Genomic DNA, 14,403 nt, shown 5'->3' with positions numbered 1-14,403 from the left:
GTTGTTATGTTAATTGGTGGTTCTAAATTGGCTGGACTGTTGTGTGAGTGTGTGTGTGGTTGTCTGGCTTGTTGTGTGATATACTGCCCCCCTGCCCCAATGACAACAGGAAAAGTGTGCATCCTTATAGACAGAATAACTCCCTCCTGACCCAGAAGTAGATGGCTTTGTGAGTGAGTAGGAAATTGAAAGATTGCATTTTTTGTTGCTATTGCTCAAAAATATATATTATAATCAAGATTGCAAATAACTGCTCATTTTAAGCAAACCTTCACATTTATAAAAGTTGCCAGATCACTATTGTTGGATTTTTGACCTTCCTTTAATATCTGAGACATTCAGCTACCAGACAGGAGGGGCATTAGATTCACATGTCATCTACAAATTAAATGAGATAAATTAGTAAGACACATTTTAGGTTTATTGGTCTGGTTAGTTTTCCTATTTTTATATCGTTTTTCTTTATGTAGAGCTGTTTCTTTTTTCTTTTTCATTAATGCGTTAATCAGTCCTCATCTCTCATTCCTGCCCTGTTGCTTCGTTATTATATAACAGTAAAGTGAAAGTTTTTTCTGCATTTAAGATATGCTATCTGACTCAGCTGGTTTGCGGGTTTTAACACCGCCAACCAGCTCAGTAAGCTGATGTCTTCGGGGTGTATCGGAAAAGCGCGTTGCTAATGAGTATATTTAAAAACACAAACGATTGCAAATAACACCAAAATGGAGTTAGATTTATATGATAACAATTACTAAGAGAGGGTTTTTAGCAATGCATAGCTTCCAGAATTAATAAATATAAAATATAGGTGGATTAAAGTGCTAGTAAACGTAGTTAAGTCACGTGGTTGATTTTTCAATGAAGCTCCTGAAAGCAGCACTAGGACTGCAGCCGCCAGCGAAGCTGCTATCTGATGATGGTAGACCTGAAAGACGGATGGTCAGGGCCGTCCTCGTCTAACCTGAACATGCAAGTGTAGCTTCATTCAGCAACGGTTGCAGCGCTAAACCAGGCTACTCGACAATTTAGCCTTAGCTAGTCGCATTTTTTTTTTTAAATTAAAGCATGGAGGACGATTGTGTTTGTGAGTACGACTCCACCTGGGACACAGAGAGTGATGGAGACGACCCGGCCGGAGAGAGCCAAACCCGTCGGTCAAATCAAGACAAAAACAAATCGAGCTGGGCTTTAGTACGTGCTTTTATTATTACTCAGCCAGAGGACAAAGGACAAAAAACCCTACTGTACCTTAGTGTAGCTCGTTTCTTTTACATGCAATGCTACGTTTTCTGTTGCCTGTTGTGGAAAGCTAACGTTAGCTTTACGCATCACTGCTGCGACTTTGCTAACTAGCCTAGCTTGCTGCTAGTTTACTTTTTAGTTGAAAATCGTCGTCAATGTTTACTCTGGCCTGCTCACAGTTAGCAGTAGTCTGTGAGTCATAGTTAGAATGGAGGAGGAATTAATTAACATCTAGACTTAATTCATTGCAACAGTGGGAATTTTATTAACCCGACCTTATATGGCAACTCCTATGACGTTATCAGGAACAGCATAGGTCGTGACACAATTATTAATGACCCCTTGATTTGTAGTATATCAGTTCAGGTTGTTTATACTTTTAATGCAATACAATGCAAGACCTGTATTTAATTTATGTGAGACGCCTGATGCATATCAATGTTTTTTATTATGTATGCTTAATATTTGCAGTGGCACCACACGCCCAGAAACATGAGAGCAGCAAAGGACATGCAAAACTACAGGAGAGGATACCCCGTAAGTTACACCTCAGCTCATCTCTTAAACAAAAAAACAAAAAAATCGTGCTCATAGCTGAAAGATGTTAAAGTCTCCTTTATTCTGTTTGGACAGAATCTTGCAGACGAGGAGTGCTCAGAGGACAAAATGAACAATCTGCAGTTTTATCTCAATAAGTTTCCCTCTGCTCCTGATGGTAAAATACTCATATGTTTGCATATAATATAATATTTGCTGTATGCGTGAAAGTCGTGCTTGTGGTGATGATACCAATATTTTGTCTCATTTGTCGCAGATATCTACATTGAATCCTTTCTTAAAGAATGGAAAAACGACTACAAACGGCTGGAGAGAGTTCACTCGTACATCCAGTGGTATGTACTGTTTGACACTTTGAACTTTGTACTTTAGCCATATCCAGCCTAACGGCAACAGAACTGACCACAGCTTACTTTTGCCATCTTGATGAACTTGTAGTCTGAAGCCTGTTACGCATGCACACAAACACATTCACTCGTTTCTCATTTTGTACTTCCTTCATTCCTTGCTTCCCCTCCTCGCAAACAGGAAGAGACATTATTAATTCTCAGTAGGGTTGATTAAATAGGAAATGAGCCACACTTGCATTATTTTCTGTTATTGCCCAACTTCTGCTTTATTTTATGATGTCAGATGTAACTGTCTTTTTCTTTTTTTTTTTTAATTTTCACTAAAGCTGGTTACACAGTCTACTGTATTTAAGTAACTAACACTACTCATGAATAATGATTGGACTAGTTGTTTGTAGCATCCTTCCATCTGTGCTGTGCAAAAGTCCTAAGCCACCTGTCATTTCTTTATATTTTGCTTTTAAGGAGACATAGTTAGAGCAGGACATCTATTAATGAGAAGGCTGGTAGTTTGATCCCTGGGTGCTCCAGTCTGCATGGCGAATATCCTTGGCTGGATACTAATCTCCTAGCATCTATCAGAGTTTGAATGTTAGATAAAAAGTACTTAAGCATAGAAAAAGTGTTTGTGCAAAGGAGACATTTTGTATAAAGCACTCTGAGTGCTCCGGTAGAGTAGAAATAATATAAGAATCAGTCTATTTGTTAAGCCTAAAAAAGCATCTACTTCAAGGGGTGATCTACTGCTGTCTACACATAGCAGACAACTCAGCAAAGAACCAATTTTGAATTGTATCTGTAAGCACTTTAGTCCTCACAGCCTGTCACAAAAACAGATTTTTTTCCTATTTCTTTTGTTGAATCTAGTGGAAAAGCCAAAAATAACAATTCGAAAGGCATAAAACTGTATTTTTGCAACGAACAAAGAGAGCTATTAGCCAGAAGCCTGGCATATCTTCTGTGTGTGTGTGTGTGTGTGTGTGTGTGTGTGTGTATTTTTAAAAACAAATTGGAAGAAACTAGATAAGTGAAGGATACAGTAGGAGGTGAACTATATCATAAAAGTATGCCTTTACAAAATATGAAACAAATCTAGCAAAGACCTGGCACAGGAGATGCATCTGGTGCTTTGGTTGGTCAGTCTATTGTTCACTGAAACCTTATCAGAAATGGCCTCAGTGAAAGGGAATTGGGGAGAAAAGGCTGAGGTATGCCAAATTACACAAGAACTGCACTGAAAATCAATGGCAATGGGTCTTAAGGTTCAAATATGTCAATATCTATGGAGGAGTTAAGGAGACAGACTCGATGGTGAGTGTCTACAAAATACAGTGGAGGCTGTGTCATGGTTTGGGGCTGTCTTTTAGTCAGTGCTGTTAGCGATGATTTTAAAATTGATAGGTGGATGATTGCAGAAAAGTACCCTCAGATTTTGATCCACCATAAACTACCATCTGGAAAGAGTCTTATAAGCAACGCTTTCATTTGGCACCATGATCCCAAACTCAGTGCAAATGCACTAAAGGCGTACCTGGATAGGAATTGTAGTGGAGAACTATCAGTCATGTTTTGGCCTTCCCACAGGCTGGACATCATTGAAGCAGTGCAAGATCATCTTTACAGAAAACTGAACAGGCAAGAAAGAAGCCTGGAAAACAATTCCTGAAGACTACTTAAATAAATTACAAGAAAGTTTGTTTATATACCAGATGCTGACTGTCAAAAAACTCAGTTTTTACTTTTTATATACTGATTTTCCATGCATGTTTGCACATTTCAGTAAATCGCTAACACCTATTTTCCTAGCAAAATATAAAGAAATAAGGGCTGACTCGAGACTTTTGCAAAGTACTGTATATTCCAGCTGCGTGCCTAGGACACACCTGTACAACCTCAGTTATAGCTACATCGATACGCCTCTGTTCTCCTGACACGTTTTAGGATTTGAGATATTTTTGAGCATGGAGTACTGAGATCGATTTCCAGATCACAGGCAGGAGGATTGAGGAGACGGAGAAATGAGAGAAGCCTACGCTCTACATGTGCACAAGATGTCAAGTAGCAAATGCTTTTCCACATCCATAGTACATACCAGAAATAGATGGAGTGTTCACAGTGGGAAAAGAATTGTTACATATACCCTTTCCTTTCGTGGCACGTTAATAGTTTTTACATTTGTTACTGTAAACTGCCAAAAAATAAACGTTAATACACTGAAGGATGTCACGTTTGTTTACACAGTGGTGTTTTGTTTAAAAATGTTTTTAAGAACGAGGCAATTTATGAAATTATAGGATATACATGTTCTTTTAAAGTATTGGATGAAGGCACTAGAATATATTATATTTGGGTCATAAACTGTTCGCAGGGACATCTGGCGTCAGCACCACTGAATTAAAGTGTCGTGTCATTAGAAGTTAATTGGTCTTCTGTTGTTTCTCTCTTGAACTGTCTGCTGTTGCAAGGCTGTTTCCACTGCGAGAACCAGGGGTTAATTACATGGCTTCAGAACTTACCAAGAAGGAAATTGAGGTAAGTGTAAAATGGAAAGCGCTCTCACCAAACAGTAGCAGAGTTGGTCAACAGTGACTTTCTATCACAACACAAAGCAACTGAAAAAGAATTAAGGTTAATGCCATAAAGTTGTCAGAGTCCAAAGTCGGAATGAAATGAAGTCTATTGAATCTGGACTGGAACTGCCAGGTTAAATCAACCAAAAGACTGCTATAGTTTTCCTAAAATTACTGTCTTGGTCAGGTACTCTGACTTCCTCACACAGTCCAAAGACATGCAGTTAGGTGGGTTACGTTAACTGGCGATCCTAAACTGACCGTCGGTGTAACTGTGAGCATAATTAGTTGTCTCTCTGTTAGCCCTGCGACAGACTGGCGACCTGTCCAGAGTGTACCCCGCCTCTCGTTCCAGCCCCCCAACCCACTTTGTTTGACCATTAACTGTGAAACAAAGTCAGTTTGTTGGACAGGTTAAATTTCTTATGTTTTCCATAATAAGTTCATCACATAGTAATGTTGGCTGTTTGTTTGGTAACTATTCCTAAAAAAATGTAGCATGAGAACTGTCAGTGTCTACAATATGGCTGCAGGTTGATGCATTGGTTTTATCACTTGGCTACAGTGGTGTCTCCACAGCCAAATTTATTTAATTCTTTTACATTGTAAGGAAACAAAAGAGCAAATGCAGTGGCTATATGCATGTCACTAGGCAAGTTCTACGATTCTTTCAACAGCATGTTGAAAAAGGAAACAAAATATGTGATGTAACCTCTTTGCAGCATTGTGGCTTTCCTGCCTCTAGGAGCGCCCAATAAAAGGTTACCGTAGAGGTCAAAAGGTCAAATAAGATGCATCACTGAAAATTTGACAATTTCATTTCATATTTGATACAGTTCTAGCCAGTAAATCTATTTTCCTTTTTCTTTTTTCTTTTTTTTCTTTTTAAATGTGCTGTAAATTCTCACCAGGCCTTCAAGAAGAATGAAGATGCCAAAAGGCGACTAGTCGAGTCCTATGAACTCATGTTGGGTTTTTATGGAATCCGTTTGGTTAACAAAGAGACGGGTGAAGTGAAACGTGCAGAAAATTGGAAGGAGCGCTTTGGAAATCTGGAGCGGTAAGTATTATTATTCTCATGTCAGTAATTTCCCGCATATGTAGTAGTTGTTTTTGTGATTACAGCTTCAACTGCCTTGTCCTTTGCAGGAATATGCACAACAACCTGCGGATAACTCGCATATTGAAAAGCCTCGGGGAGTTGGGCTTTGAGCACTATCAGGCTCCTCTGGTGCGCTTCTTCCTGGAGGAGACTCTGGTCAAAAAGACTCTGAGCAGTGTTAAACGGAGCGTGCTCGACTACTTTCTGTTTGCTGTGCTGGACAAGCATAAACGTCAGGAGCTTGTGCGCTTTGCTTACCTTCACTTTGAGCCAAAGGACAAGTTTGTGTGGTGTCCCAGAAAGGTTCAGAAGCTATTCAGAAAGGCAGAGAAGAGACCTGACACTATAGGGAATGGTGATGGAAAGGAGGAAGTCTTTTCACGTGTTAAAGGCAAAGATGGAGAAGCAGCCCTGCAACAGAAGGAAGATGGACTGGATAGTGTTGCAAAGGCTCAGAAAGGAACTGTTAAAACTGCAGTTAAGGACAAAAGCAAACCATCCGAGGCATCCCCTGAGCCTAAACCAGAGTCTGAAGTAATCGAAAATGGAAGTGTGGAGACTGAGTGTAATAATGAAATTTTGGGTAATGGAAATGACTCTTCAGATGACGTTAATGAAATGGAACATTCGCCCAGTAACGACACTGTGACAGGGAAAAGCGAGTCCTGTGCAGACAGTGAGCTGAAATCTACAAGTAACTCAAATGACCAGGATGGAGACATCAATATGCAAACGGAAGAGGATGTAGAACCCGAAAAACCACCGAAGAAGAAAAGAGAAGATAACAAGGTGCTGCCAAGCAATGGCCTGGCTGGGGGCTTAGCCGGTGGGCAGATAGAGGAAAAAGCTGTTCCTAGTAAAGCCACTGGTCAAACGAGCCCGTCAGTGCAAACTCCTCATAAGACTTCAAAACACCCGCCCTCTCTGTCTTCAGAAAGGGAGGAAAAAATCCCTAGGACTGATTTTAATCAAGTGTCACATAAAAAAGAAGCAGACGAAACGTTGCAGGACAGTATGTCTGCAACAAACGGGTCACTGATGAAAACCGACAACGGTGTGGATGAACAGACAAATGGGAAGGAACCCGAGGATATTGACATGGAATCGAACCCCACGAGCTCAGACCAGAATGTGGGGAACTCATTAATGAACTGATTCATATTAAATTAAATGGAAAAAATGTAATATAGGGACAAAGTATGGCTTAAAATCTTTCTAGGCCTTATTTCTACTATATTTAATGTTAAGATGTTAACTTTGAAGGACTATACAGCTATCAGCCACAACATTAAAACCACTTTGAGGTTGAAGTAAATAGCACTGATCTTACAGTTTCTGCGGCGAAACATTACGTCCTGGCTTTTATATATTTTGATACATATCACCTACCTAAACATTGTTATAGAACACGTACATGCCTAGTTGATGTACTTCCTCACCCAGCAGGATACGTGACCCAACACACCACAAAAACTGCTCAGGAAAAATGACAAATCACCCATAGTGTTGACCCAATCAACACCAATGTCCCCAGAACCCAATCCAACATGCCAGACGGAGCCCAGACTATGAAGGACCCAACTCTCAATGATCAGGACCCAAACTTCTTTATGTCAGACACCACCAGACTGTGTCCATGCTTTGGATGAGGTTGGTCAGAGCTGTTTGGTGGAATGAGGAGGACCTGCACAGTGTTATGTAGTTAGTTGTAATGTTGTGGCTGATGGGTATATGAATTGATTAATTTGTTAAATGTGGGACCGGATTCGACTCTTATTTCTACATGGCCATCAGACAATATTAAAGGATAAACACGACGTATTGTATATTTTTGACTTTTAAACCAATCCCAAAAAAAAGGACCAAAGCGTCACCAAAGTGTGTGATTAGTTAAGCCTCAGTCACACAGGCCTAGAGACCGATTGGCAACTGCCTGGCAACCAGTGGTTTCTATAGGAAAATTAGTATTGCTTGACCAGTTGCAAGCAGTTGCTGTGAAATTGTTAATGAAAGGCCCACTTTCATGAACAAGGGGGACCTCGAGACCCCCTCTGGTAACCAACGGGTAAATGTGCAACAAGTTGATGGGTGGTTGCAGGAGGTTGCTTGCTGTTGCTCAAGGAAGCTGGTGGCAGAGAGATGTACAGTGCTGCACCAAAGGTTTGTGTGCGGGTGCTTTGGTCACTAGCAGGTTGCTGCAGTCGCTAGTAGTTTGCATGGATGACGCTGGCTTGCAACGCAAAATATAGAACATTCGCCTTTAAAGTAACAGTTGTGCCTTTTGATGCTCAAACCAACAAGATGCAACTTTTACTTTGATACAAACCTTCTCAGTTTCTGGTGTGCTAGCACCCAAAGCAATCACAAGGAGTTCTTTGATGCCACCACGCTCTTTACAACCAATTTCACACAGCAACAGTCAGCAGCTGTTCACCAACCAGTCAGGTAATATATATTTTTCCCTAGAGATCAGGCTGGTCGCCAACTGGTCTCTAGGCCTGTGTGACTGAGGTCTTAGACTCTGAGTAATTTATATACTCTGAGTATACTGTATGTTATGTACAGTAGCAGGAGAGTGTCTGGGAGATTGAAATGGTGGGTCACTGATGCATTTTCAGTAGTTTTAGAATGACAGTGGAGCTCTCTGGCACCTAGAGCCTGACTGCAATATGCAAGTTGGATAAATCTACTGCTATTTTTGGTCTTCTGCTTTTTGTCAACAGTAAAAATATAGAATATGGCCTGTCTTATCCTTTAAAGTCGTTATGACTAAGACTGTCAGCAGCAGATACTTAATAATTTTGCAGAATTCATAAAGTACTATTATTACTGAATATCAATGAAATGAAGTTTTCAGCGTTTTTAACACCTTAATACTTTGAATTTTGAACATTTTTTTTGCACTGAGAAATAATGAATTTGAAGAGCTTTTTTCCCCTCTTTGAGGTGTGTGTGTGTGTGTGTGTGTGTGTGTGTGTGTGTGTGTGTGTGCGTGTGCGTGTGCGTGCGTGCGCGCGCGTGCGTGCGTGCGTGCGTGCGAGAGAGAGATTCTTGTGTTTCTGCTGGATCCTGCTGTTAAAATGGAATTAATACTCGGTATCATTTAAGTTATATTTCAGTAGTGTTGCACAGTCTGTATGTCTCCATGCGGATTTGGGAGGTAGACTTTTGAACAACTGAAATCCTTGCCAAAAATGTGATAAGACTGGTTGATTGTACAATGTGTAATTCTTTGTGGCAGAATTGATAAAGCTTTGGATATAATTTAAAGTCTGCTGTATGTTAATTTGAAATGGGTACAGTCTGTGAACTTACAAGCCAGGGTGATTATATCGATGCATCTTTTTATATTTGCACTTAATTTCCACTGTTATTGTTCAAGTTACTGTATTTGCAAAATGAAATGGTTATGACTTTATATATTCCTTTTTTTCCCTCCTGACTTACCTGGCCGTTAATGAAGCAGAATAAAGCTGTACTATTTTCTGATTATTTTTTTTGAAATGCATTTCTGATGTCGGAGTCCAGATTTTGTGTTAAAATTGCATTTCTTAAGAACACACCGAGATGGCAGACAGCATTTGCGCCAATTCCCAAGACCCTTGCTTTTTCTGTGAAACTGTTATGTCGACTGAAATATGAGTTGTTTTTAGTATACAAATTTGGCTGTGTGAAAAGATGTGACTCAAAGCAGCGACAAGAAGAAAAAGGATTGATATTGATGCACAACAACTTGTTCAGGACTCAGGAGCAGTGTGGAGTCGAGGGCGTAAGGGAGAGCTAGAGGTACACACTGCTGGAGTTTCAGCATTGTTTTTATGCCCACCCTCAGTCGTTACATATACCCTTCCCCTCTTTGGAATATTAGACATACCTCAATGCAATATTTTACATTTAAATTACACAAAACTTGCAATGTGTCACTAATTTTGTGCTGCTTTAGCTCATCCAGCTGATGGTGTCCGTCCATAATTTACAACAGTCACTACTTCTCTTATGCTACAGGTCAAATCTTTTAGAGAAGGTCACACACAGCGATCGCCAAACAGTTATTCAACCAAATTGCTCTCAAGGTCACATTTTATGATAACCTGTCAAATCTTGGCTGGTTGTGAGTGTTAGCTACTATGTCACTGATGAGATATGATGATGTTCTTTATCTGAAGTGGGGCTGAAACGCCTAATGGCTTAAATGGTTAAATACCAAATATTTACTTGTTCAAGCAACTGAATTCTGAGGATTTAATGCTCTTTCTAAACTGTTGGTCGATGATCATTTGAGTGTCTTTGGGTCTTAACAACATTTACACAACCTTCATTTTAAATAGGTTGTTCATTCTTATTTTTCTGTGCATTTCCTGATGTTCTATATAGCAAAGTGTCCATAGCTTGCGAGAATGTAGTTTATATCCATCGAACTGTTCTCTGCTTCAACAAGTGGTTAACGTGAATAGCTCAACCATGGATGCGCTTTGTTGTGCCCCTGTAAACTGTAATGGCTCAGTCACACTAGAGTAAAAATAGGACAACTGCCTTCTTGCAAATAGTTAAACTGGTTGTCCAGTGACTTCACCGATTTTGCATTTGGCAACTGATTTCAAGTAGTTGTGACAGCCTGCTGGCTAGCTTGCCTGCTGGGCTCCATCCATTGACTCATTTGGTTGTTAACTGGTTGTATTTGAGTACACTTCTATAGAAGAGCAAGGTTGCCTAGTGCTTACATCATTTTGCCTTAAATCGCCATCCTGCAGCCACTATGTCATTGTGAGGTTATGGCTGAACTCTGAAAGTAGCTGATGTTAGTTTCTGTGAATGTAGACCACAATATTGCCATTTCTCCAGCTCATCACAGTTAATTGCTGTATTATCACAGATAATAATACTTTTTTTCTTCATTTGTCTAAAGAAAAACTCCAGGGAAGCTTTGTTAAGACAAGTAACTCAAGTTGACTTCATTCAGTCGCAGACTGATAGACTGATTCCAACTTAGTGCCATTTTATCACCATGTTGCTGCATTGTTCATGCCACGGTCTTCAACCACTGTTGTCCTTCCAGCTACAGTCACACTAGACAAAACAGTGGTTGGAGACCACTGCCTGACCAAAAATATTGCACCTATGTGCAATCAGCTTGCAGTCTCCTGCCTCTGAAATGACCCTGATCACATGATCTCAGAAACCTGTGGAGGATGGATGGATGAATGCAAAAATACACTGGTGTTTGTCAATGCAGGGATCTAAAGCTCATAAGGAGAATCTTAAGGTGGACTCTGAATTAATAGAGAGGCAGTAAAAATGAATTAGCAATGATGTGACATGTGAGTACTTAGAAGATTTGGTTAGAAGCCTTGCAGGGGCATTCTGAAAAACCTGCAAATGTTTTGTTCACTTCACAACCTCCAAAGATGACAATGACTTAAAAATAAAACCCAGAGATGAAATAAAGGGAAGTAATAAAAGTAAGAGCAAACCAGAGATTAGAATGAGAACATCCAGAGGGAAAGCAGAGTCAAAACTTATCCCCAATGTTCTTGATAGAAGATTTAGCAAAAGTAGCAAGGGCATCTAGAGTTTCTGTTACCATCAGCGCAAACGAGGATTTCTGTTTTCATTAAGATGGAGAAAATTGTTAGCCATCCAACTTTTGGTAGCACTTCATAATCATGTTAAACTATTAAGCATCATTAAGGTATTAGTAAGTATTTGTATAGCAATACTCCTCCGTAGTATGCCACTTCTACATACAGATACTATTATTATGATGATGATTATGATTATTACTAGCAGTGATAGCTGTACATGGAGTAACAGATGAATAAATGTCTGTATTTATGAATAACATACTGAGGAGTAATGGTATATAAATGATGAATTAAGTACTTGCACCTTACTGATGCTTAGTGTGACATAAAGTGATACCCAAGTTTCAATAGTCTAAGCACCTGTGCAATATCTGTAGTAGGACTTAATAGCTCTAGATCGATCGATCGTGTGGTATTGATAAGAAATGTCCTTAAAATGTTCAAAATGTGCTACAGAAGATATAACAGAAATGTTAAAGGCCCCAAAACAAAACCATGTGGCAATTTTTGTCAAATTGATGAGAATCACTCCAAAGCAGACCCCAATACACCCACCCAGTATCTCAACCTATCAACCATAGCTTGGTCACTCACTGGTGACACGTTTCAGTGGAATAAGCTCTAAAAGCCAGACTGAAATTTATCAAGAATCCTGTATTTGTATCAAACAGCTGTTCTCTCAGATGCTGAGGGTGAAGACTCAACCAGCTGTTAACTATTCTATTCGACTCCTAAAAAGACAAGAATCTAAAAAGAAACTAAAAACTCATGGAAAACGTTTGGATACATCAGGAGAGCAGCAGAGCTTTCCCCGTTTACTTCTGGATAATCAGGCTCCTTTTAACAACCAGAGGTGTCGCCCCTGCTGGCCAATGGTTTTTTTTTTTTTATTTCCTGTGTTTCTTCCACATACATTTCACTGTGTGAAGTTTTTTTTGGGGGGGGGGGTGGTTCTGGGGGGTAATTCGGCCCACATTTTCAGAGTCCGAAATCTTGTCTCCCCTCTGCATACTACCACCTTCTCCACCTCCCACCCCCCTCTCGCCTGTGTTCAGCCAGCTAGATTGAGTTCAGCCCCTTCGGCTGGAGGCTCGGGTTTATCTGGAACTAAAGAGAAAGCTATTCAGGAGCTGTGCGCCGCCAGGTGAAGGAAGGCTCCGTTTTGGACGCTGGGGGGGAGCGAGAGAGGACCGAGGGCCGGGGATTTGACTTTTTCTGTATAAACTCGGGTTTGTGAGGGCGAGTGGGGAGCTATGGCGGTGCTTTCTGCGCTTTGGGTGCTTTTATTGTCCCAACTATTGATATCATCCTCAGCCCAGGTAAGAGTTACTAAGTTATTACCCTTCTTTTTCTTTGCGCGTCATTGGTGATGGGTTTGTTTTTTACCTGCAGATCTCATGTAGTAAGCCAGTAATTTAAAAAGTGTGTCTTTTGTTTTGGTGACAGTGATGATGATGATGATGACAGAAGTGACTCTCTTCCGGCAGGTTTCAGGCAGACATTTACACACTACCTGAGAACCTGATGCTTTCTGTAAACCTTTTTCCTTAGTTGTACATATATTGTAATTAATCCTGACAAATTAAAGAGGAACTAAAATGAACAGGGGTCTCTCTGGTTCTGCAGGTTTGTTGCTCTGCAGTGTAATTGTGTGCAGGTGGCTCTCTTTTGCGCTAGTTAGTGAAGTCAGGCCGAACCTGTGGAATGCGCGGATTGGAGATCAGTGCGCACAATGAAACCTCTGTTCACTCCCTGACTGAGCTGAGCTGTGGAGCAAGTCTTTAGAGCAAAACTGTTGTATTGGGTGATCATAGCAGTACAGGTTTAATTGAAGAGGATTCTCATAGTGTTCTTACAGCACTGATTTGAATAATGATTTTCATCGTGATGTATATGGTTGCCGTTACATCGTTAATATCAGTTGTATTATTTTCTATCTCTCTCCCTCTCTCTTATTCAGTCTCACAGTCACTGTGTCAAAATATGCCAAACATTTATCACCACTTTCTGTTGCCTCCAAATTTTTACTGCATTCCATCAAAAGAGGGTTGATTCTCATTAATTTCATGTTCCAGAGGCCAGGCCTCAGAGGAGCTCCTGGCCTACAAGGACCCCCAGGGCCACCAGGAAGGGATGGCACTGACGTGAGTAGACCAAGGGTGTCTGCATATAAAAACACCTCTCTGTCACTTAGACTATTAAACATGCACCAAAGTTCAAGACGATGGGAGTTAAGAGTAGATGGTAAGCACTTATATTTTTGTGGGTAATAAACCCACATATATTAATTTATTTTAGATTTATTTTCATATTTTAAGCAAAATTGGGAGTAAAAGTACAGAATAAGAATACAGACAGATGTTGGGGTTTTTTTAACCGAAAATTTAGTTTATATAGAAATTCACACTCAGTTACGTATGGTATACTATGGTTTGCTTGTGTTTAGGTGTGGATAGGTGATATTATTTATTAGCATTATTTGAGTGACTCCTCCCACAACCCCTCCTACAAGTATTAAATAATAATGATGGCTATTAGGTAGGCAGGCTTTAAGTTTATCTTGTGAACAGAGTTGTTCTAAATTAGAAAAACTTATGTTTTCTTGAAAAAAAACATTTTATTTTGTCTACAGTGCTCCTTAAGATGATTACAGGACTCATACAGTGTTAAGGCCATTATAGCATGTAGTTAGACAAATCAGAGAATACAGACAATGTTTTTACATTCCCCTGATGCCTTGCCTTTAAGGTTTTTATTGCAGGTAAGCATATGATGTTATAGTAAAAAAATTAATAGAGAGTAAAACAATAAAACAAGGCTTTATTTGCACAGGGATGAAGAGGAAATTGGATTACAGGCAAGCTAAGTAAAAAGAACAACTTTGCTAACGTTGCAGAGTACTCCCTTATCCTTTCTGATTTTTGTCAAACTAAACTAAAAAAAGAAAAACACTGAAAGCAAATGTTGTCCATGCCTGTCAGAAAACTTTTAGTTGTGAC

The 14,403-nt window shown here is 39.9% G+C and overlaps 1 protein-coding gene across 3 annotated transcripts in view; it reads left to right on the top strand.

The window, feature by feature from the left end:
* Positions 1 to 887: 887 nt before the first annotated feature.
* col9a3 (collagen, type IX, alpha 3) overlaps positions 888 to 14,403 on the top strand; it is a 27,670-nt gene continuing 14,154 nt past the window's right edge. Inside the window, exons 1-7 of one of the 3 annotated variants that reach the window (XM_085260304.1) lie at positions 888 to 1,191; positions 1,714 to 1,779; positions 1,876 to 1,957; positions 2,057 to 2,135; positions 4,616 to 4,682; positions 5,632 to 5,780; positions 5,870 to 9,312. In XM_085260304.1, coding sequence (XP_085116430.1) covers positions 1,066 to 1,191; positions 1,714 to 1,779; positions 1,876 to 1,957; positions 2,057 to 2,135; positions 4,616 to 4,682; positions 5,632 to 5,780; positions 5,870 to 6,977 — 1,677 coding nt within the window. In that variant the 5' untranslated portion in view covers positions 888 to 1,065 and the 3' untranslated portion in view covers positions 6,978 to 9,312. Of the gene's footprint in view, positions 1,192 to 1,713; positions 1,780 to 1,875; positions 1,958 to 2,056; positions 2,136 to 4,615; positions 4,683 to 5,631; positions 5,781 to 5,869; positions 9,313 to 12,473; positions 12,724 to 13,479; positions 13,549 to 14,403 lie in introns of those variants that run through there. The other 2 variants (XM_085260305.1, XM_085260303.1) reach the window with 2 other exon arrangements.

Source organism: Mchenga conophoros, linkage group LG20, assembly GCF_057382185.1.
Source record: "Mchenga conophoros isolate Kocher_MC1m ecotype Shallow Benthic linkage group LG20, M_conophoros_male_GT1.1, whole genome shotgun sequence".
NCBI lineage: Eukaryota > Metazoa > Chordata > Actinopteri > Cichliformes > Cichlidae > Mchenga > Mchenga conophoros.
This window is presented reverse-complemented; position numbering and strand designations above follow the sequence as displayed.